Here is a 24,903-nt window from a genome sequence, read left to right on the forward strand (position 1 = left end):
GGGTCACCGCGTCCTAACAGGAATAACAACCCATCATAACGAATAATGTGCTGTGTTGTGACCTGGCTCGCAGTTCCTGAGCCAGATCACACACACACACACACACACACACACTGGCTGTGGCACAAACAAGTGGTGATACCAAGGAAATGTGAAAAATGCATCAAACAGCCTTGGGTGCTCTTATCTAGGAGCAGCATGAGCACAGGGACATCCTGATAGTAGAAACTACTCCAAATATGATTGAAGAGAGCCTTCAACAGCTGTGGCAGGATGTGCATTTTAAGTTTTGGGAGCTGGCCCCACTTTATTTACACCTGCACGCTCCACTCCATAGCGCCGAGGTGGACCCGGTGTCTCCGCACGTCCTGGAACGACAGGTGACGAGGAGTTTGCAGTGGCAGTGGCAGCCTCGTGTCTGTGCGACACTGTCCAGACCGTAGACATTTCTCTCAGGGCCTTTTGTATTTGAAGCTTGTTCAGCACTTTGGTCAAGGTGGTATATATAAGTATATAAATAACTTAGTGTCACAACACATTCTTGCTTTTCATTATGCGCAAATTGTTCTCCCCGTGGGTTTTCTCCGGGTCCTCCGGATCCCTCCCGCGGTCCAAAAACGGCAAATTGGACACTCTGTATTGACCGTAGGTGTGAGAGTGAGATGGTTGTTTGTCTCTATGTGGCCCTGTGATGGGTGTACCCCGCCTTTTGCCCTATGTCAGCTGAGATTGGCTGAGATCAGATCACAGGTTTTTCAGTCCTAACAAAAGTTACCCATACAAGAACACACATACTCTCACAGAGAGAGAGAGAGAGAGAGGTTGCCTGCACAGGTCAGGACTATGAGGACGAGGTGGAAGCTTTTCTTTGGCGCTTTAGTTTGTGGCGTTTTCATGCCAAGAAAGTGGGAAGTGACATCAGATTTTTTTCCCACGCCTCAGGTGAGACTGCAGAGCTTTCAGAAAGGACGACTATACTGTAGCTCCATATTCCGAGTGTTCTCTTTCAACATATTTGTTTCAGAGACCTGGGGTTTATTCATTCAACTAACTATCTGCTGTACTTATTTTAAATGTAAATAATCTCTTTAATGTTCTGCCAGTTGACTGGATTACCTTCACACAAACGGTTTGAGAACTATTTTCCCCTCAGGTCTGATCACAGTGTTCCTCTGATCATATGACAAAGGGGGCTGTGATTTATCAAAGCCCAAGCTGATAAAAACCTTGTGTTTTTATAACCCCGGCCCACATTGGTTATTGGTCCTTACTGTATAAGCAATCATGTCCTTTACCAGACTGTCGTCCGTCTAGTCCATTCTGCTGCCGCCGCTTAAGAAATGACGTCAACAAATGAACCGAAAACACTGAAATCAACACTATGTTATTGTCCAGCTCTTGTTCTTTTGGTGGGTTTTGTTGTTGACCAGCTGCTTTGTCAAGCAATACTATCAGACCTGACTGAGGGAGCGTTTGTGTGTGTGCACCGGCAGTGCTGGGGTGGGTGGAGCAAGAAATCTTTATGTTATTATTTGAGTATTAGAATTCACTCACAAACTGCTTTGTGGTTTTCAGTTGTCTTGCTTTACTAGCACCGTGTTGCCGTTGCCTACTTCGGGCTTGACTTATGCTAAACACACTCGTGTGCCGCTGACGGGCTTAAGTGTGAACTCATTTGACAACGATTTAAATTTGTTTGTATTTCAAAGGTGACACGCTACAGTTTTAAAAGGTCAAACGTGATGACAGCGTAGCCCCTGCTAAGTTGGTACAAGCCGGAATTCACTTAAGTCACTGTTAACAATTTAATGGACACTTTTATCTGTACATTGTCCGGATGCTTGGCCTCCAGTGGAAGTGAACCCTTGAACCCCTCTGGCAGCGCTGCCAGATCCACTCCACACAGGATCACGTTATTAAAATGACTGTGTTCCGTGGCTGCTCAACTTCGGGGGCCATCAGCTGCTCGCTATGTAATGTTTCCCAACAGCTGTCGCACTGTCAGGTTCATCTGTGCGAGTGTGTAACAAAGAGAGAGTGATGGCAGCAGGAGTCCCTGTCGGGCCCATGGGACAGTTGGGAGAAGAGCAGACGGTCGTGTTGTTTCACTGGAAACATATGGTGAAACTCAAGTGTGTAATTTACCTAGGACTACGGGTGGCCCCGGGTGGCGCGCACACACTTACACGAGTGCACATGTACACACACACACACACAGTGACAGGGTGTAATTTACCTGGGGCCTATGGGTGGCCCAGTATCCCGTTGCACTTGTCATACACACACACACACACAGACACACAAACACAGACGTTTCAAACTCTTTGCCAGAGACAGAGAGAGTGAAACGAATTTTCCCAGACCTTAAGGCGGGAGAGTAAGAAATCACACCTTGACAGAGATATTAGAGACCAACTCTATGTTTGGTGGGTCCAGTGGAAGAGCTCAACCCCCCCCCCCCCAAAAAAAAATCTCTACCTGTGGGAGTTGCTGCTCATCCTGTATCACATCCTCTCCAATTCATCAACCTGGCTCTTTTTCAAAGCGACTGCACCCCTCTTCTTAGAGAGAGACAGAGATGAAGGTCATGGGAGCACCAGCGAAGGGGAAGAAGACAGATGAGAGGAGAGTGCGTCCCTCCCTGCATTCCTGCACTGACCTTCATAGTATTGTTGCACTGTAGCTATCATAAGGCCCACCATGCTTTACAGTTGGTTGTTATGGAGGGGGTGGGGGGCTTGAACCTGCATGCCCCACCCTGATTCCACGGCAACCGTGGAACAGAGCGTATCGGGTTTCGCGCGAGGATTGACAGACGGGCTGTCCCAGACAATTTACAGTTGGCACTATTTGAGGTGTCTGTCTGTCAGGGCTGATATGATAGTCTGTCTGCAAGTATTCGAAGGTGTGTTGATGTGTGTGTGTGTGTGTGTGTGTGTGTGTGTGTGTGTGTGTGTGTGTGTGTCTGAGAGAGGGAGAGGGAACTGGTGTTTGATCTCCTTTCCCAGCCAGGAGGCTTTAACTTCATTCCAGGTGCAGAGAAGTCAACCTAAGGGCACGGGAGGCACATACAGTAGAGATCACAATGTGAAGTACTTGACACACAGAAAGCAACAGAGAGAGAGAGAGAGAGAGGGGCAGGAAGTATCCATGAAGCAGTGACTCAAAGTGAGTAACTCTTTGCGGTTTTGAGCCGGTTTACCAGCGCAGTGGCGTCACCAAGCAGAGAATGCTTCTGAGGATTTCGACGGCGTGCCGTAGGGTAAACATTTTTGGTTGCCGCCCCCACATGTGAACATCAATCTGCCCCGAACTGAAGTACTGAGAGTGAAAAATGAGAAGGTGAAAGGACCAGCTGGTTCAGTGGGTAAGCGTAATGACAATGCACAGGACGGGCTCTCAGTCTTACTGTACACAGAAGCAGATGGACGGTGGTTTTCTTTGCTGCAGGTCAAAGTCTGACTGACCAGAGAGTAAATAAGGTGGCAAGTGATTTCAACAGGTATGGACAATTGGGCCAGAAATAACTAGATAGCCATTAGCACCAGCAAATAGGCTGTGAACTGCTGCAAAGCGACATGAAAAGCTTTCTTCCACTCCATGCCCTTAAATGTTTCATGAATAATCACTTTCTTTATTCCACCCCTATCTTCACTCAGGGAATCTGTGTGGTCCATAATGAGCACAGTAAACATCTGCTACTCCTGTATTAGAGGCCATTTTCTCTGCGTCTCATCCTGTAATATGGAGAAATTAGAGTGCAGGGACTCATTCTGTGTGTTTATACACACACACACACACACACACACACACACACACACACAGGAGCGCAGACACAACATAAGGAATCCAAGTGTTTTTATACGACCTAACTGACGCTCTAACATACCATCTCAACACCACAATTTTCCATCCACAACAGCAAAACACTACCGGGTGTCCTTGGTCCCATTTTTTTTTTTTCTTTCCTCAAAGTGCAGTATACTGGGGCCTGTTCCAAAGAAGCCGATTTACTGATTGATTTAACAAAAAATAAATAAAAAATCTTCATTAAGTTAAACCCAGAAGCCCTTTTAACCTGGCACATGTACAGATGATTGATCTTTTTTCAAGTTTTAAACCGTAAACCACCGTCAACCTGTTTGTGGTAACGGGCCCCTCATCATTTGCTCAGCTGAAACAATGCTGTATGTATTATTCACCGCGGCAGGAATTTCCCTCAAAATACTGTGTACACACAGGAGAGGCCGTTATGCAACTGCTGATGGAAGCCTCATTTGTAGACAAGTGGCGCCACCTAGTGTTAAGACTACACACAGCACACAAAAAAAGGCTTCAGTCAAAAGAAACACAAGAACACACCGTTATTTTTTTAATTTATTTTGTTAATGAAACCACTTAATATCTGCTAAATAACTGCTGTCATAACAATGCCCCCATCACATATGAAAGTGTTCATTTATGCATCTTAACTGTCATTTCCTCATTTTAAGAGTTTTGGACCGTTGAATTCCTGCAGCAACTGCACAATGTCCTCATCATGTTGTTGTTTTTTTTGTGTATTTTGGATATTTCACTTTCAATGAGTTGGTGATTACTTGTCCAGCCCTAGTTCCCATGATGGCTCCTCCTTATATACACGTGTGTGGCTGATTTTCAACAAGTGAGTAAACTTCCAGCAGTCTGCCATGTCCATGAGAAACTCATGTTACAGCCTTTTCCCATTCTTATGAAGAAACTCTGACTTGAACTTTGCCTCTTCCTCATTTGCTCATCTCGCTCTGGACCTCACTGAAGATCTGCTCCTCCAGCACGGACGTGTCGTACTCCTTCATCATGTCGTACTCCCGCCAAGGTTCTGCCCTCTTCTGGGCTCCCTCCATCTGCTGCGGGGTCAGGCGCAGGTCGAAGCGGATGCCCTGGATGTTGAACTTGGGTCGTTCCCAGCGTTTCAACCAGGGCTTGGGGCGCATCCTTACTTTAATCTGGTTAATGGACAGAGATGATGAATCATTTCACTGCTCAACATGCCGTAGTTTCATTGTATCTCATGTACATTTGTTCTTGAAGCAGTCTCACCTTGTTGACAGGCACCTCTCCACTCGTGGAAAAAGTCTCAGGCTTCATATTCGGGTCCACAGTGCTGTACTCGGGCATAGCATCTCTCAGATACATTAGGTTGTCGTCCAGCCTTTTTTCCAGCTTGAGCACCTCAACACTTTGAATGAGAGGACTATACTGCTCATAGCACATCTCCACACCTGGGCAACACACACATAGATATACATCATAAAAACACAACATCTGGATGGGTAAAGTGCCATTGCAAACATTTCCTCTTCTTCAGACGATTCGGTAAACACTTAAACATTCTTATTTTTCAATTGCAGTAATTGTATTTATATGCCACTTTTACCTATATCCAAGTAACTTTAACATTTGTACGACATTTGTTTGTTGGGTTACCTTAATAACAAAAAAATTCAACAAAATATCTGCTATTGATAAAAACAGTACAGCAACTGAACAAACCTTACCTTGATTATTGATGACGTTCCTCAGGATAAATGTGGCTCCCAGCCCCTTCCCACCCCTCTGGATACAGATGCCGACAAAACGGTTTGTTTTTCCACTGGCATTAGGATCGGCCATGTTCACCGCCAGGATACTCCCTTGAAACAAACAAAAATAACTTAAATTATGATATTAAGTATCTATATGCATATAGTGTTAGTAAAAGTCACTTATGTGTACTTTAGTCAAGGGCCTTGCCCTGTCAGGGCTGCCAGTTGAACCAATTTAAATGGGAATTTCATTAATTTAAACCTATTATATCCTATTTAACGTAACGTCAAGTATCTTCCTTTATCTTCTTTTATGACCAATCATTTTATCGTTTACTAGTCCTTATACTTTCAAAGCGGCACAATGTAGGATTTTAAAATAATTTCTCCAAAACTACTTTGCCTGTGCATTGACTCATAACAGGGTGGATGAACAGGCCTGCAGTGTCGATATCAAGAAGCAGCCAGATAACACATCAAACCCAAAATGGGCTACAGCAGCAGAAGACCACAACAGGTGCCACTCCTGCCAACTTGTGTGGTGTTGTGTGTACCTAACAAAGTGGACAGTGAGTGTATTTTCTTACCTACGTAGAATTCCGGGATTTTGAGCACTTTCCTTCTGAGGATCATGTCTTTCCTCTCCAGGTAAAACTTGAAAGGGTCTGTTCTCTGTCGTGGTGGGATGAACTCTGGACTCAGAAACCTGTCGGAGACACAAAAAAAAGAGACAACACGTTTGAAAACTTGACTTAACCTAAAATGTTGACTGTTAAGAGATTCTGATAAATGTACTTTCGCCATACTTTCTCAAAATTATAGTTTTTGATTTATCTATGATGACGGGTTTGGGTGGAGGCGTGAATTTGGGAGGATCGCTGTCCTTCTCCGGAGCAGGACGACACACAGACGTGGACAGAAACCCTGTAAATAACAAGACATGTATTTTTCAAACGCACATCACTCACATGTGTTAGCGCAGACACAGAAACACTGGTTTTGGTCACGAATACGTGTAGAGAAGGACGGGTTACGCTGTTAGCTTCCTAGCTCGTGTAGTATAAACTGTACATTGACGCCATATTCGCAACCTGCCGGGGAATTGTAACGTTTATAAATGAGAGAAAAGAGTGCGTTTTCATTTTACTTACGTTCATTTTGGAGCTGCTGGTTCCGTAACAACCTCATGGAAAGTATAAATTTGTCTAACCTATTGGTGCAGGCAGCCATGTCTGACCTTCTGTTGTCGCATGGGAAAATGTACGGAAGCCGGCGGAAGGCAAATGTCAATGAAATGCGCTTTGTTCGATTCTGCAATCAAGCAAGATGGCCACAAGATGGCGGAAGCGTTCCGTGGTTCGTCTCTTTGTATTGAAAAGTTAAATGGTAAGTGCTCTTTTAAATGTCCTAAATAAATATATTGTTAGAGTCGGTTTGGCAACACACCAGTGCGATTCCATGTCAAATGTTTGTTTTTGATATTTATATATTCATTTTGCATTATACGTGTTTTTATTGTGAATTATACATCATTACTGATCCAAAACAAACACATTTTATTTTCAATTTGTTTCAGTATTTTACCCCCATGGATACCAGCCAGGTTTTCCTTCTAGTATTTTAAATATTTTAAATTTTAAATGAAGTTCGGTGTTCAATTCAAGGTAACACTCAAAAGGAAATAAGTCCGGTCCCGGTGGTCTCGTCCGGTTTTTGCTGCTGATTTGTGGACATGGACACCTGCTTCCGGAAACAGAGGATACGCGAGAGTGAGAAGCTAACCGCCGAATTTGGACTTTTTTCTTTGACAATGTAAAACTTGGACGATAAATGATGCCCCGCCGTCAGAGAATCTCCTCTCCCGCTGTTCCCTCATCTGCACCGGCACGAGTAAGTCGTAAATGAAGTCCATATAACACTGCATTTGAATATTGGCACGAATGGTGAACGGATGTGGGGGCCGATATTTATGGTTACACCTAACGTTCCGGGAATATAAATAAAAAATAAAAATATAAACATACAACATGCAAGTAGTCATCATAGTTAAGTCGCATGGGGTGGGCAATAAATATTGATATACTTTATTAAAAACAAAAATAGCAATAGTAATAAATAAATAAATACATTTGGTTGCTTGTTTTGTACGAATAAAGCTTAAAGAAGATGAATACATTTTATACTTGATATTTACCATGCGAAATCAATAATAACAATTAAATCAATGTCTTACATTTTTCATGTCCAAGTGTAGTTTTCCAATTGAGCCTAATTGAGTGCAACCACAAAATACCAGTGTTAAGGATTCAGGTTCATTGATACATTTATTTTCATTGTGTATAACTTATGAGTTTGTTGGGATGCGTTTTATTCAACATTTATTTTATCAGGCAAAGCAATTAGAACAAATTAATGTTTACAATGTTGGCCTGGCAAGTGCCAGAAAACACTAGCTACAACCATCAGACACATTAAACAGTAACACACATGTAAATTAAGTCTTCAGAAACTTGTCAAACTGTCAAAAACTGTCAAATTTTGGTAAAACATTTAATTTCAGAAGTGTCATTAATAATTGCCTTTAGACACCGTTTAAAAGTAGAGACACAGATAAAAGCATCCAGCTTTGTGTAATAAGTTCCAGTCATTCGATGCAGCGGATGAAAATAAATGATGTGTACAACTGTTCACAGCGCCCTCTAATGGACAGAGGAAATTACCTGTTGTTTCTTTGGCTGTAACTTCAGTGTACTCTTGTCAGTTCCTCTGAGTCCGTTTGATGACATTGATGATGGCATCTGATCCGTTTGTTAGCAACACATCACTGTTCTATTTATTAGGAACACTTTCACCATGGTTTAAAACATTTTTTGCAACTGATGACATGGGCACTGAGAACAGATGCGATCAAGATTTTGAGTCAAGATTTTCTAGTCATTGTTATTATTGTTATGGCCAACCTGCCTGTATGGTTTACACTTGTGGGATGTCCTTTACAACAACTACAATAAGCAACTGTGTCATTTCAGTATCACCAATGTTTTAAAGGTCATACTAATACAAAGACAATACTAAACATAATTTATATTTGATAATAATGATGTGGTCTCCTATCTGCTGCTTTATTTTCTTTTCTATTTCAAAATGAACCCCTCTTATTTAGAGATCAAGGCGATAAATTAAAGTGTGTTTTTAATATCTACGTCAAATGTGATATTGAAAACCAACCCAAATCCAACACGATTTACAAAATACAATGGATGGACTAGATCTACACAATTCTATATTTTATTTTGGTTGGATATAAGCAACAATGAAATGTTTTCTTTTTGTACTTCTTAAATTTCATAAATGCAATGCAATAGAAAAAAAGTCTAACATTTGGGCTAAAATGAACTGTTTAGTGAATATATATTAAAATTACATCTTGATACTCTACAATGATGTTGCAGTTAAAAATATTTAGGACGATATTGCACACCATTCCAAAATGTTTGTTTTGATATAAAGTTCACAAAAAAAATCATATTTATGAGGCAAAATGAATCAGTAAATAACAAAAACAGACACAAATAAAATAGAAGTTAAAGAGAGGACATCGTCATTAAAACACTAGCCAATCTTATATGTGTAATTAAATGTTGAATTCAATAATGTGATAAATATAACCTAATGTATTATTATAAAAATATTGTTCACTGTTTGGTACGGTGGCCCTGGAGTGCTCTCTCTCTCTCTTTATATATTTATATATATAAAAACCTTTATACATGTTATTATCTTAATTTTTAATTTTATGGCTCCAGGGGACTTTTATTTGCGTGGATAGGGGGCAAAAATGGCTCCTTCCATACTAATGGTTGCACTAAACCACACTTGTTACATTGTAACGACATGGGTTCACTGAGATATTTTGGTTTCACTGTGTTGTCGTGAACTCTTGCAGGCCAGGGTGGAGGGAGTGAGTGAGTGAGGGAGGGAGGCTTCGGTCCTCAGGTGGGCTGCTGCCTCCACTGTCTGCTCTACACAACACGCAGTTACAAATGCAGTGCGTGTGTGTGTGTGTGTGTGTGTGTGTGACTAAGTGAGAGAGAGAGGGAGGGAGAGAGAGGGGGGGAGCTGAGCTAAGCTCAGAATCTCAGTCTCACAGCAGTGTAGTGGGAGGATGAGGGGAGACTACAGAGGTATGATGGGACCGCACATCTCTCGCATGCGACGCAGAAGCTGAAACCCAATGTTGCTGCTGCTCTTTATGTTGCTGTTGTTGTTGTTGTTGTTGTTGGACTTTCTAATGCTACGGAGGAACTCAACAACTCTGAGGCTTCAAGGATGTTCTTCTCAGATGGGACTCTGTCAGCCGTCAGTAGTGCGCTCCTGTTGGGAATAACGTGCCTCACTGTGCTCAGCGATCTCACCAAAGGCTCTTCAGATTTCTCAGGTTGGTCACGGTTCGTGTTTTTGGTTGACAGAAACGCAGCGTGGACGCGTTTCCATGCGCTTTAAATGCCAATCCCAATTTTCTGAGCTGTGTGATTTGAGGAATACACGCGTCCTCGGAGAGATGAGTAAAAGTCTTTACGCGTGTTTTTGTTTTGTTTTTGACTCTGCAGAGTGAACGAGCTGTGATTTCAGCCTCTCAGGACAACAAGCCGTGCCTCTGGCGTGCCGCGGCACGCACACGCGAATGTTTGCGCCACAAACCCACTACAAAACACAACTTTAAAACACGCGGAAAAGACCCGCATTTGCGCTTATCTTTTTTTGGCCGAGTTTAACACAGTTGGTGCAGGATGGCCACACACAGGGCACTTACAAAGCAACAGGTTGCCATTTCACCCTAAAGCCAGAGTCCCAGCAAAGCTCTGCGACATACTTCCCCACCACTGATGCCTTCGAGATAAATGGAAGGATGTAGTTAATGTGTTACTCGATGGGAAACCATGTGTGTTTGTCTGATTTTCTGTGCTCCACATGATAGAAGCTAGAAAAGAACGTGAATACATGGTTGACAGTTATTTTGGGTTGCCAGAATCTGCTCTCTTTTCTGTCAAGTTACTAAAAATAATGGGTTATTCTGTGTTGCATTATAGCCCACTGAGCTGTACTGAGACCAGGGTTAAAGCCTACAGGTTTTGTTTACTGTGCCATAAAACAGGAAGGGTGCTTTGTGTCAGTGTTAATTGGCCTCTAATGAGTCTAATGGTTGGAAACAGGCCGACTAACACTGTGGGGGAAAGGTGCTAAGGAGCACATGTATGTTGAACATGCCCTCTGTATGACTGTGTCTACGTGTTGCCTAATGAGCTGCTAAAAAGTACATTGCTGTTAACAAGGTTCCATGTCTGTCATTTCCATGTGTGTGTGTGTGTGTGTGTGAGCGGGTTGTTGGTCAGGGCCATAAGTTACACACTGAGTAGATCAAATGGTGGTTAATTAAGCGAGCAGGGGGTATTTAAAACCGTCTGATTCCAGGTTTGTGTTGCTTGGACGTCATATCAGACAGAAATAATGAGTTTAAATCCACCTGTAATTCTAAGTGAACAGAGTTGTGCAGAAAACACCATAATGTAGTCTTATGGAACCTGGTTATATGATTACATTTTCTATATTGAAGCATCACGGCCACTTTTCCATCTGTCACTATAAGCATTCAGACGAATATGACACAAAATGTGACTTTGAAAATTAATTTTACAAATGAATTTGAAGTGTTCCACCCCCAAATACTAATATGAATATCTAATTCCTGTTTTTCTGCTAGATTTTTGCAGTCTAATTTAATGTAAGTCATCTTCAGGTTCAGTTCAATACTCACTGTGTAATAGTAAGTATTATTGAGCATTACCACATGAAACCACTGTATCCTATTGCAGATATTGATTGTTTCCAACATGTATGTGCTACATGTTGTGATATGCACTGATGATGGAACGTTTCATGTTGTGATTTAGATTTTAAAAACGGTTGATCTTTCCTCGTGGCTATAATAAGAGTGCGGGCTGTCACTGTTTCCTGGCAGAATAAGTCCAATAGAGAGACACTGTTGCAGGGTTTGTTTGCTCGCCGCTGTGCAGCAGCATCCTTGTACACAAACGCTGGCCAAGCGTCCCCTTTTGAGTGAAAGGGACGCTTGAGAGAATGAGAGAGGGAGCTGTCTAAGAATACCAAAGAAAGACAATGACATCTTTCAGGCCCTCGCATTCTTGACCAGCTGGAGTCTCCCTGGAGACCCGGGAGGAGCTCGTTTGACTGACAGGTGGTGCCAGGGTGACAGAAGTGGTGTGCTTAGATCAAACATCTGTCAAGTCAAGATGGTCGAATTAGTGACACTGCAGTCTCATCTGTGACGTTTTAAGGTGGAATCCACCTGGATTCATTCCTCCACAGGAATGTCCACGGTAGTAAAAGTCGATTTTTAACTTCATCGCATGCTATTTTTAGTCAATCTGTGTCACTCAGCGTGTCTCGCGTTTGTTGACAACAGCAACTACAAAGGGCCGTTTCAGATTTCGTCAGCGTCTTTCAGCCCCGTTGCTCAAATGGAAACAAACTCTGCTGCGGGGTAATTTAATTCTGTCTCTCTCCCTGTTATCATCGTCTATTATACAGCTGCCTTAACGGCTAATTAGAGGTGTGGAGTGAGCGTCACAACACTCGGGAGCCCCCGGGCTCCTCACGTCATAAGTTATTGATAAGTGCTTGTTGTTTTTTTCGTTTTGTAGAAACTCATTATATGATCTTATTGTCCTCAGAAAAACGAGGTCTCTTGAGCGACAAGGGCCCAAGCAAACTGTCCGTCACTACATGTGTCAAGATTCTTCCAAGACGTGCAGCTTTTCTAATGTTATTAAACAATAAGAGATTTGAAGGCATCACATTCAGTTGTATACATTAAAGAGATTTTGTGGTGATGAGTATTTATCAATTTCAAATACCAGGTGTCAGATCCCGCCAGAGATAGTGAATGAGTCTCACAGGCTGTTATTGCTTTATGTCTGTTTACTGGATGCTCTTATCAGATAACGTCGAGGTTATCGTTTAGGTTAATATGTAGTTGTGAAGAAGAAAAAAAGGGAAGTGGTAAAGTCTTGTCGGTTCCGACACAGTTCATTAACAGAAATCGAGACTTTTATGTCACGATGTTCACTAAGTTTCTTTTAACTGTGGAAATGTTGAAGAGACACCGCACAGTTTATCAGCTGTAACCCGGCCAATTCTAGCAAAGGGCCACGGGGAAGCCTCATTTATTCTCTTCCCCTGTCATAAAACCCCGTGGGCAAGAACCTTATTTAACCCCAGTGAATGGGGATGTGAGGCTGTTGAGGGGCTCAGGGGTCAACTGAGGTCAACCCCTACTAACTGCGAGTGTGTGGTTAGGGGGGAGTCGTCATCCATCTCGGTCTTTGTTCGCCGCTGTCGAAGCTCATGAACACATGTCGGCCACGATCGGCGAGAGAAAGTCGACAGCATTTAGGTCATGAATTTTGTTTCACTTCAAACGTGTCCAGTCAGTTTTGATGGAGCTGCTTCGGTAAAGATTCTAAAGAACAGAATATACATTTATACTATAGGTGGAGTCAATTAGGTTCATCAACTGACAAATCATTTATTAAATTACTGATTATAGTAAATGGAGGAGGAAAACGTATCATTGGACTAACATGAATTTGTAGACTGAACAATGAATCAGTTGATGGGAAAATAATTACATTTAATCTAAAGCTGCAGTGTGTAATTTTGTTAATTTTTGTGAAGGTTAGTCTGCTTTTGTTTGGTCTCTGTGAACACAAATGACATCACCTTATTCTGATGATGCACCCTTCATATGTCGAGCAGAACTATCAGACCTGACTGAGGCAAGACGAGAAGAGTTTATCCCCTGAAATTGCAGAGTCCAGTCTGTTTGCAGCCGTTTTGCTTTACTTCAAAACAAATCACTTCCTGTGTGCAGCTCTGGAATGTTGCCCGAGAACAGAGAAAAGAGAGTGTATGTCTAGCTGATGGGCTTAATCAGCATTCTGTCAACGTAACTGACAATGGCTTGAATCAAAGGGACGTTTTTTTTTTTTTTTTTTTTTTACATGTAAATGTCTCTCTGGGACAGATCAGCTGGTTACTTCTTTATGGCAAAGCTGCAGGACACTGCGGCCGACGCAAACACAGACAGACAAATCCGCCTTTTTTTGCTATTAGCCTATGCGCAAGTCCTGGATTATAGGCTACCCGCCTAACTGCCAACCCCCACACACACAACCACACCCCTCCACCTATCACCGAGCGCTACTTGAGGCCCCTGAAAATCTTAATCGGCTCTGATATTGCGAGTGGCCCTGGTCGAGGGGTAGCAGTGAACACTGAACCCCATGCTCCCTTCTCTAGGTCCCTTCCCTTCCCCCTACTCTCACACACTCATCAGCTCCTCGACCTCTTTCCTCACCATTGCTTCCCCCCCCACCTCCTTGCTCCCTTGTACTCCTCCCTAGGGCTTGCCTGATCACTGTTTCTGTGTCTGCGTTAGCGCCAGGTGAGCTCTGTCTAAACAAATCCTGCTTCCCGCTTGTTTTGTCTACTGCGGTGTCGGCAGGCAGCAAGGCGGACAGCGGCAGCCTGGTGTATAATGCTGCTTTTCTCTTGAAGTAAATGGAGAAAAATAAGGAGTGGGTGGTGTGCGTTTTCTTCAAAGAATAGTTCCTGCGAATGATTTTGATTGATTGTCTGATAAAACTGTTCAGTGTCAAGAAAGGACGGAGCTTGAAACGGCAGTTTTGATTGAAATTCTTCATTTCTTCATTTAAATCCACCTGAATGCTGAGAGATTCAATCAAATCTGCTTCTCCAGATGAAATTCCTCCATTGCCAGAGGTGTCAAACACTTTATGTCACGTTATCATAAAAACATGGCCCACGACCTCGTCTTCTTTTAAACACAGCTGCCAGTGAGGTGATATAGTTACAGACTGAATATAATGCTAACAATGTTTTCACAATGATCACATTATTATATGTATTGCATTCAACGTTGAATTAAGTTACATATATAAGCTTGTTTGGCATTTTAATTACAGTTCATTTTTGATATTATAGATGATTTTGCATCCTGTATATGTTTTTATTGTGAAGTAAAGATCGTTCCATATCAAAACGAGCACTTTTACTTTGAAATTCTGTCAAATATTATCAAAAATATCTTAACTGCGATATCATGATGGAATATTGTGTTTTATTTTCAAGTTCTTGCTACTGAAAAGGTAGTCCGGCCCCCTCTCGACCAGCCTAGATGCTCATTTTTAGTTTGACACCCCTGGTCTGGATCTTCCAATACTTGAATCATAATTAAGACACAATTAAAGATGCAGACATAAACTGAGAGGTGGATGTGAATCAGAACTGTAAATCAACCGACAGAAAGCCATTAAACCCGGGGCATGCGCTTCATGTTACAGAAAAAAAGTGTAAACTTGGGCAAAGAATTTATTGCCGACACTTGAAACAGCCGCAGAGCTGCGTGTGTTCTCTGACACGCAGCGTTAATATAAAGTAGGTGAGTGATGCCGTTCATATAGAGGAGCATTAAACGTCACTAACAAGACTTTAGGGAAAGGAAGACGGGAAATTCAAATGCGAGACTAAAGAGCCTTTGGGGGCAGACGGCTCGTACGTGTAATGTAGATGACTTCTGAATGTGCCCTGTGTGTATTTATGGCGCTGTGTGTGTGTGAGTGAGCGAGTGTGTGTAATTTAAGGTGGAAGTCAGGCTTGGCACAACTCTATAGCGTTGAAAGACATGACCTGCTGTGTGAGTCTCTCCGCCTAGATACAATAATTTGTACATAAACAAACACACATATAAAGCAGTGCTTGACATCATGTTGGGGGGGGCGTGACGGAGTTGTGTTGGCGTTGAGAGACGCGTGTTTACGACAGGAAACGGCATTCGATTAATGTTATCCCACATAAAACTGCAACACACATGGATGCCTTCGAGTAATCGTGTTGGAAAAAGTCAGTTGTTTTGTTGCTTTTTTTAAGAACGTATCCTTTTTTTTCTTTAAATTAGAACCAGAATGCTCTGATGGAAAGTCCCAGAATAAAAGGAGAAAGCGTTGGAGGCGACAGCGTAGACGTGATTTAATGTGAACGTCTGCTCAAAGCAGACGCACTCTTAAAGGCGAGAGTTTTGTGTCAACTGAATCAAGTCGTGGCATATAAGCCATATTAACACGCACCAAACAAAATCACTTTTTGTCCCGTCGCCAAAATATGTGTGGAAAGGCAGCACATCCTGACTGAGGTAATGCTTATTAAATGGTTAAGATGCTGTTGGGGCAATACTCGACTGAATGGAGCCATGGAATGTCGATAATGTCCTGGTGCTATTGAAATAGTTGCACTGAGGTTTTGTTGCCTAACGTGTTTGTTATCTATCAATAAAAAGTACTCAACGCAGAAAATAATTCTGCCCCAATTTGTTAAGTTTGCTTTGGTTTGAACTTTTGAGAGTTTGTCTGTTCAGTACGGTTTGTTTTTGGTGCTGTGATAATTGTCAAACAACCGATGTTGCTTTTGTTCTACTCTGTGTGTGTGTGAGTGAAACACAGGCTGGTTCAACTCCACACTCAATGTTTTTTTGGATTTAAACCATGGCTACACCTGGTGTTCCACACTGTTTTGTTTTGAAAACTCATGGACTGAGTTTCAGGGCACTTTCACACCAGAGCCTTTTGGTCTGTTCAAACGGCCCAGAGTCTGTTCCCTCGGATAGTCTGCTTCCTCGGGTAGTCTGCTTCGCTTGGGCAGGTGTGAAATCTTATCGAAACTCTGGTCCACCTAAAAACGTGGGTCTGGTTTCGCTTACAGTGGGAAATGCGAACGGACTATCCAGTGAACCAAAGAGAGGAAGTGAGGATAGCTCGCTACCTCGCCTGCTGCTTCTTGTGAAAAACCAAATGGGTTTGAACACCAAATAAAAAACAGAAACCCTAAGACTGCATACATTTGGTGTTGCTCCATTGTTTGTTTTGAACTAGCCGGCTGAAGGGGATGGATTTCCGTTTTCGGTCCTGGCCAATCGATGAGACAGATTGTTTTTTTCTTCTTCCTGGTCAGAGCTCATTTTGGGCAGTACCGCCCCAAACAAGTAGCTTTTTTTAACATTGTGATGTTTTCCTGGCAGTTTGGTCCGCTTCCAAACGTGCAGTGCTAAAGTGAACTAAACCAAATGAAGGTGTGAAATTTCCCGCCCCTTTGTCCCCCAGACTATCCTGGTGTGAAGGCCTCACAACCCTTCTCATAAACATCTTGACCAGAGAAGGAAAATGAGGTTTGGCATTGGAGATGAGTTACAAGAAATAAAGAGAGGAAGTTAAAGGCAGATCGCTGTGTGGATAACTTTCTCTTGGATAAGAACCCAGGTATAAGTGCACTTCTTTGTTAGTGTGTGTTGTGGAAACCATGGCAATGCTCTGAATTGGGATTACAGTACCTGTTTTAAATGCTATCGGCCCCTGTTGTACATATTTTATATATATACATATATATATTTATATTATATATTTATAGCCCCTTTTAAAATGAAAACAAATTGGTGTAGATGCAGTTCTCAGAATGTCTTTTTTTTGTCCACAAACCAAAAGGATTCAGTTTTAATGATTTATTTGTTACATGGAGCAAAGAAACCAGAAAATATTCACATTTAAGAAGTGGAAAAATCTGAAAGCTTGTTTTAAATTATTGAAAAAACACTCAAACCGATGAAATCAGTGATTGATGATTCCAGTGATATGAGCAGACCTAGTGTGTGTGGTGTGAATGGTGTCTCAGCACTGTTCTGCAGTAGGTAAGTAAGTGTAAGAGAGTTAAATGAGGTTGTTGGGTTGTTGGGGGGGGATCTATATCAAAACTGTAATTGAAGTGAGAGTAGGTGTCACTTTTTCAAACAGTGTCTGTCTGGGCCCTGATTTTGGGGTGAAACACTCAAATTAAACCCACACTGCATTTTTAAATTGTTAACACAGGCTGAGAAGGTGGTTTAACTACCAGCTAAAATGGGTGGATGTCTTAATCAAATCTTATAATCAGCAGAAAACTGCTCAACCACTCAGCCTTTAATGCCATAATCATTATTTTTCCCTATGCTGTAATTCTGCCAATCCCTAAAACCACCCAAATCGCCCATTTAGACGTTGAGCTGGATGGATTTATAGTAAAAACTGTTATTGGGGTGGGAAGAAGGGGCCTAATTCTTGCCCACTTGTCTGCAAAGACATATATGTAGACATTGCAGGTGTGTGTTTGCACTTGCCCTCTCTTGCATGAAGGAGTTGTGTTAAAAAAAAAAAAAAAAAACCCTCCAAAGAAAACATGGATGAAATGCTAATAAGATTCTTCAGTGACATCCCCGGCTGTTGCTTCATGCAGCTGTGAGCGATTTGCTCATTTATACCGTCTTTGTTTTGGCAACAGTAAGTGCAATTTATTAAGCAGCAAGCATTCTCACCTGTCATTTTAAACACAAGCTCTTCAGTTCTGTAAGCAGAACGTTCAGCGAGGATCAGAGTGCTGATGCCTGCCGCAGGTACGGCCACGTGCAGCGCAGCGTCCATCGCCGCGGTGAAACTGAACTGTAGATAAAACACACAGACAGGTAATGAGAAAGACTGGCAATTATCCCCCACCCTTATGTCCACCCCACGTATGTGCTGAGTTACAACACCCCCCCCTCCCCACACACACACACACAACGCAAATGTACATAAACCACACTCCTCTGCTCTTGCATCTTGAAGAATGTCAGCCATGCTTTGATGCCACTCCTCCTCCCTCCTGTCTCATTTTCTCCCTCTCTTCCTGGGTGCTGATTTATGTCTGGTTTAGGAGTCTACATGTCCGCCCCCCCGCCCCCCTTCTTTTTTTTATTCTCTCCATCCCTCAGTCATCTACTCTATCTAGAAGGAAAGAAACTTTTTTGGAAAGCTATTAGTTTTTATTGGTTTGATTAAAGGACCAGAGGAAAGAAAGACACAGAGAGAGAGAGAGAGAGAGAGAGAGAGAGAAAGAAATGGAGAGGTAGAGAGGTGGGGCGTCGGAGGGCCAGTCTGAACAAGGAGGCATTGTGCAGCCCCCCAACTGTGACGGAGTGACAGTCTGCATTACAGCACGCTACAGCAGCCTGCTCCCCTAAGCGCTGCTAATCTGTTGCTTACTGGCCCCTCTGGTTGTTCAGGTAAGGGGAAGGGAACAAGAGAGAGAGCAAGGGTGGGGGGGGGGGGATTTTCCCTTTGTTTTTTCCCATGCACACATACCAAAATGTTTCTTACCAGCTCCTTTCAAGAAAACACATGTATATATGTATATGTATATATATATGTATGTATATATATATAGATATATATATATACATGTGTGTGTGTATATATATATATATATATATATATATATATATATATATATATATATATATATATATATATATATATATATATACACATACTCTGTATCTGCAGAGATAAATAATGATAATACACATTTGTATGTAGTCAAGGCCACACTGTATCCTTTATTCCTCCAGAAGGAAAATGGCCTTTTCATATTTTAGAACATTACATTACATTACTAATTACATAATTTGAAACAAAGTCTGATCAGATTTATACCAAATGCACAAGTCAGTGCTCCAGCCCCTGTGTTCTCCTCTCCTTAGAGACCATATATTGTTTCATTGCAGTGAATTATGTGGTGTGAATATTGATAATGACTGTTTTCACAGCTACATTCAGTTCCCATTGACATGACTTTGTGTGGCTATGAGAAAATCAGGCTTCAAACGATGTTATCAACTCATATTTCAGTTGCTTTTTGTGAGTCGGTGTGAATGTAAGAGTGTAAAATAGCTTTATATTGAGCAACACATGGCCGACTTCATTGTGCACAAGCATTCTGTGCGTCCGGCGTGAAGAGAAACGTCTTCCCACATAGACCCCCGGTGCAACGAAAACAAACTCTGTGAGAACCTCTGAGTGACAAGGGCAAGGTAAGCTCTCACGTTTAGCCAGGTCATTCCTGCTCTCCTCTCTCAGGGTTTGTTGTAAATGGAAGGGGATCTCCCTGCTAAGTCCCTTTGGACATGCTGCAGATGGCTTTCTACTCCCTCAGCTCCTCAGGAGTTGTTCTATTGCTTGTTTTCACAGAGCAGCCCCCCCAAAGATAAGCTTGTTAATTCCCCCAAAAAGCTTTTCAGTGCCCACCCACTCCAAGCATTATTCTTAAAATAAAAAGCCTCATTCTTTCACCTTTTTATAGATTGGTTCAGTCTTGTGAAGTTTATCATCACGGAGTTAATATAAGCTGCACTTGTGTCCTTGAAGTGCTGTTGCTTCCTTTACTCAAACCAAGCCAAATCATTATATTTTGGGGGAATAAAAAGGTCTGTGTCGCTCTTTTGCTCTGGCTGTGCACCATACGGTCGCGGCGCAGGGAGAGAAGGAAAAAAAGTCACGGACTGGATCATGTTCCTTCAGACTCTGTGGTGGACACGACACGACAAGACAGAGGAACAGCAGTAGTACACTGACCGAGACAGCCATAATTGTATCATGGTATCTAAAGCCCTGTTGCACCAAACGGCATAGTTTGGAATCATTTTGATATATAGTGTCAGTCATTGAGAAGACTACCAAAATAACCGGTTTTTGGCACCTGGAAACACTGCAGATTGTTGATTTGTGGACAGCGAGACACCAGTTAAGTGTCTCTGGTTTGGATTCAGCCCGCAGCCTTCTTTCAAACAAAGTTTGTCTTCCTCTTCCGTGATAAACGGCCACGTTCCTAGAAGACGGAATCCTGGACGTCCTCCATTGTTGCTCTTTGTTTGCGCTGCATTATTTTTTTAGGTTCGACATTACGTTATCCGCGTAGCCGACGCAGCTGCGCAAATAGCCGCGTAATTTATGTATCCGGCCCACACATCCCCGCGGTGGAAACACAAGCCTGATCGGGGTGTACAATTCCAAACCGCACTGCGGTGACTTGAATTGCACTTTATCGCTCGGTGGAAACGAGGCCTTACTAAGATTTAAGGTACGGAGAGGTCAGGAGTTTCCTAACTGAACGTAGACCCGAACAAAGTGCATCAACCTTTCTGCCAACTTGCGCTGATGATTCTACCACCATTTATTCATCAACGATCAGTTTCTGTGACACCTTTCTGTCTGAACTGCACAGCAGCAGAGGAACACCAGTGAAAGGAAATCATTCCTCTGATGACCTCTCTTTTAAAAGCTCTCACTCCTCTAAGCCTTAGGCTACCACTGCCACACCCAGGAATCACTTTAGTCCAGTTTGCTGTCGTGAGAATGAGTGAAGAAGGGTACATCTGTCCTTCACTCGGTGACGTTGCATCCCACACACTGTGTGGTGTCTGCGTTTAGTGATGGGGCAGTCTGGTTTCCTCCCAGCTCTCCCAAGCCATAAAAGTGACCATTAAAATGATAGATATCTCCTCCTCCTCCTCCTCCTGGATCTCTCTCTCCTTCTCTCCTCTCTCTGTGTCGTGAACACTTTCTCTGTGCGGGTGCCTGTGGGCGTCTGGACATGGAAGCAAACAGCAGGGAGGGTGTTCCCGGAACCTCACTGCTGTCAGTCTTTCAATCTTCACCCCCCACCACCACCACCACCACCACCAGTCTGTCCAATGATAAGAAGCATACAAGACACATGTTTAGAAACTTGGAGTAAAAGCGTCCTCGCCTCGTGCCCTCTCACCCCCGGAGGTCGCAAGAAAAGGCACGTGCTAACAGAGGTCATGGGAGGGTGTGAGTAGGACCAGTGTTTGGTTTGCGCGGGACTCCCTAAGGGAGACTTAGCGGCCACTGTCCAACCATGAGGCCCTTTTCAAGCTGGCAGATGTTCCTTACCAATGTCACCCCCTCAGGATGAGCTTAGACACCGGACCCACAGGTTGATTTCCTCTCATAGTAAGTTTTAGTGAACTGCAATAACCTGAAATATAAACCTCAAACTTTGACTCTCAGCTGAAGCTTCTTCTATGGTTTTTATTTAAGCTAAGCTGCTGGCTGAGGATTTTTATCTTTGATTTTGTGTGTCTGCGGGAAAGCGAGAAGAGCTGCTGTTGGTGTCGGCCTCCAGAGCATGAATTCCTCAGTCCCGTCTGATATGTGCCTTTCATCGAATGTGACATCACTGTAGTTGTGTTTGCGTGGCAGATAAAAGTACACAGTGTTGGCACGTACATCTAAGCAAACATCACGTTATCTCTGTTGTCTAGAATTCGACACTGTTCATCATATCCATTATTTATCAGGGAGAATTCTTTCATTTTTGAAGTTTTTTGTTGTCTGGTGTCTCATAGAATGATTCACCACCTCCCTGCTGGTGCCAATCCAAGCGGCGTACACCCTGGATATGTTGTTGCTAGTCCATCACAGGGCCACATAGAGACAAACAACCTTTCACTCCAATTTGCCTAATTCCCAAATCTGAATGTTTTTGGACTGCGGGAGGAAACGGGAGAATCCGGGTCTTCTTGCCACAAAGGCTCTAACTTAAATGTAGTCAATTAAAAAAAAAGAAAACTACATCAAGAATTCTGAAATATCTATTTTCTCACAACATTTTTAATGGAGCAGTCAAATTGCAGCATTGGTGAATTGCTAACTGCATTGTTTCAATTGACAATTTGTTTAACCTACAAACCACAGACCTGCAATTTGATATTGCTGTTTTTCTCTTAGCCATAGCCATGTCCTTGTTCAGTGTTTTTGTGGCTCTTCCCTTTAGCAAGTGTTTTCCTGCCATTATAGGATCAAATGTTCTTTTTTGTTTTGTGTCTCTACAATGAAAAAGATTTGAAGGCTCGTTTCGATCTCACTTCATGACGGCGTTTCCTTTTAATTTATCACTAATTTATCCATTCATAATAGTGATATCCTTCCAAAAATGCCATCGTCACACCCATATGACCCTCATTTCCTCTCCTGTTGGTTTTATTGTTGAATGTTCAGCTTCTTTTTTAAACGCCCAGACTATAATTTTTAAGAGCCGGTGCCAATGCTGCGATGGGAAGCATACGTCATGGTTTGTGTGAACAAATAAATAAGCTTTGTTCAGGGGAAGCTGGGGGGGTGAAGAAGAAGTTTGTTGTTCATGTTGAGCCCATTGGATGTTTGTGTGCCTGTGCATGTGTGAGTGTATTTGAACCTGCATCGTGTGTGTAGGTGTTTGAAAGATAAGCCATCAGAGGGAGGAGGAAAACGGCGTGTTTGTGTTTGTGTCTCTGGTTTTAATGGCTTCAGCTGCTCAGGCTCCGGTCTCTGTCGGGGGAGGAAGGCAAAGTTTAAATCGAATCAAGAAGAGCGTCGTCCAAGGATATTGATGCACACTGTGAGTAAAAAAGCTCACATGGTGATTCCGAAAGAAATCCTCCTTTCTTCTTTTCTGAGCGTCAAGCTGTCCGTCACTCTGTTTATCTGCTTTCTCTGGCTGTTTCCCCCATCTCTTCCACACTTTTCAGTTTTATTAGCTGTTGTTTGATCAGTCTTAAGGGAAGTCTTGATAGCACAATGCGGAACACATGCTGTGTTCAACCCCCAGTGGTGAAGAGGTGGGGAAGTTCTGGTCCTTGAACTGAGGTTTTTCAAAGTCAAAAGAGTAAAACCCAACGCTGGGGTTAAATCCAGTGGACCAACCTCATGAGAGTAAGCCCCTTCAGCTGACACGCCCACCCATTCAGTTACTGCGTGTACAGTAACAGTATGTGTTCGTTAACATGTTCAATGGGTCAAGCATTCAAAGACGTCTGCACTTCACCAAGTTAAGCAGCCTTCACTGACTGCTGTCAATACAAATGTCTCCGATTCTCACACGTACTAAACTATTCATGCCTCCTGTGAAAACTAAAAAAGGAATATTCAACCAATTTGCACTAGCTTTGTATTACTAGAATAGGGATAGTATTTTTGAACAATTGTGCTTCGTAACTTCGTAAAATTGGCCACGTAACAAAGAGAAGAATGAAGATATTTCCCAACTCAGGGGAAACTGAGGTTGGGAAGCACAATTTTTCAAAAATACTACCCCTATTCTAGTAATCGGTAAATTGGTGAAGTATTCCTTTAATTCTGAGTAATTATTTAGTAACAATTAACCGTTTATCACCATGATCAGAATGGGGGATGTCGTTTGATCAGATTCTTGTTGACGTTGACCAAACCAGCATTAAGACATCGCTGGTTGAGGAGAGTGCATGACGTCACCTTTGACCCACAGAAAAAAAACACTTTCAGAATTCTCTCGTTTAACAGTAACTAAAAAGAAAATGCCTCATTTATGTAGGAGGAGTTGGATTGAGAAAACATGTTTTCAGGGACTTTGATAAGAGGTAACGACACAGTACAGTATGTTCTACAATCTCCATTGCCCCAACTGTTACGTGTCTATTCCAAAAGGCTAAGTTGCTGCATAAGTCATTGCACAAAACGCTCGGTGCATGGCATGCCCTGCAGCACTTCAGCGCACCACCCAGTTGGTACTTTGAGTGATAATCCTTCTCTGACCTATGGTAAATTTAACTGCTTAGGCTTTAACAAAATATCTCTATGCCCCTTTTTTGCGATTAGGAATAAAGTACCCTAATCCAAAACGTGACTTTAGTGGCAAGACTAACGTCTTATAGGCAGAGGAATGCAGTGTATTTTAGGAATGTGTTTTTTTTTTTTTGCTGTGAATACAGTTCTTGGCATATTTACAACAGCCGCTCATGTCCCGTGTGCGGGGAGCGTGTCCTTCGTGGCATCTCCGTGAACTCTTGCTCTTTTCTTTATCGTCGCACGTTGTAAGGTTCCATTTAGTGCATGTCACCGACCAGTCCCATTGAGCCCGCGTGTCATACAAAGCTCCAGTCTGAGGAGGTGAATGTAGAGTTTTTGACCACATGTGATTTAGAGGCGGCAGTTGTTTTATCTGTTTGTCATGCCGTGCTCCAGGCCCTCGTGCCGCCTCTGCGGTCTGTGAAGAGAACTAATTACAACAGGGCGTAAAGCCACCACACTCTGGCCTTTGGACCTCTGCTGCCACATCCTGTACGTGGTGGCTCTGCTTATGAAAGATCTCTCTTCACTGAAAACCGAGCTTTTAGCAATTTTAATCAACACTTGGTTAGTCCGGGCATCTTCATCTACCACTTTCCCTCTCCCAACACTCATCATCGCGTCCGCTTTTCATCATTCATGCCGTCTCCTCCTCATCTCCGCCAGCTTCCTCTAGAGTGCAGCCACAGTGCGGCCTGCATCTTTGGAGGGAAACCTCTGCTCTTCCCAGTAATCAC

The 24,903-nt window shown here is 42.7% G+C and overlaps 2 protein-coding genes across 3 annotated transcripts in view; one reads left to right on the forward strand and one right to left on the reverse strand.

The window, feature by feature from the left end:
- Nucleotides 1-4,364: 4,364 nt before the first annotated feature.
- On the reverse strand, nt 4,365-6,871 carry mrpl19 (mitochondrial ribosomal protein L19). Its single transcript, XM_058613743.1, has 6 exons — nt 6,716-6,871; nt 6,371-6,488; nt 6,152-6,270; nt 5,538-5,672; nt 5,080-5,261; nt 4,365-4,985 (listed from the first exon to the last, which is right to left on the reverse strand). The coding sequence occupies exons 1-6, from the start codon at nt 6,792-6,794 to the stop codon at nt 4,764-4,766; spliced, it is 855 nt and encodes a 284-aa protein (XP_058469726.1). The 5' UTR covers nt 6,795-6,871; the 3' UTR covers nt 4,365-4,763.
- Nucleotides 6,872-7,204: 333 nt separating this feature from the next.
- The window catches only part of LOC131443782 (protein eva-1 homolog A), a 72,576-nt gene continuing 54,877 nt past the window's right edge, over nt 7,205-24,903 (forward strand). The window contains exon 1 of one of the 2 annotated variants that reach the window (XM_058613740.1): nt 7,205-7,454. Coding sequence is in view for 1 of the 2 variants with exons in the window: in XM_058613739.1 (XP_058469722.1) it covers nt 9,894-10,002 (109 nt within the window). In the remaining variant the exon portion in view is untranslated. Of the gene's footprint in view, nt 7,455-9,693; nt 10,003-24,903 lie in introns of those variants that run through there. The other variant, XM_058613739.1, reaches the window with a different exon arrangement.

The sequence above is a fragment of the Solea solea genome, chromosome 17 (genome assembly GCF_958295425.1).
Source record: "Solea solea chromosome 17, fSolSol10.1, whole genome shotgun sequence".
Taxonomy (NCBI): Eukaryota; Metazoa; Chordata; class Actinopteri; order Pleuronectiformes; family Soleidae; genus Solea; species Solea solea.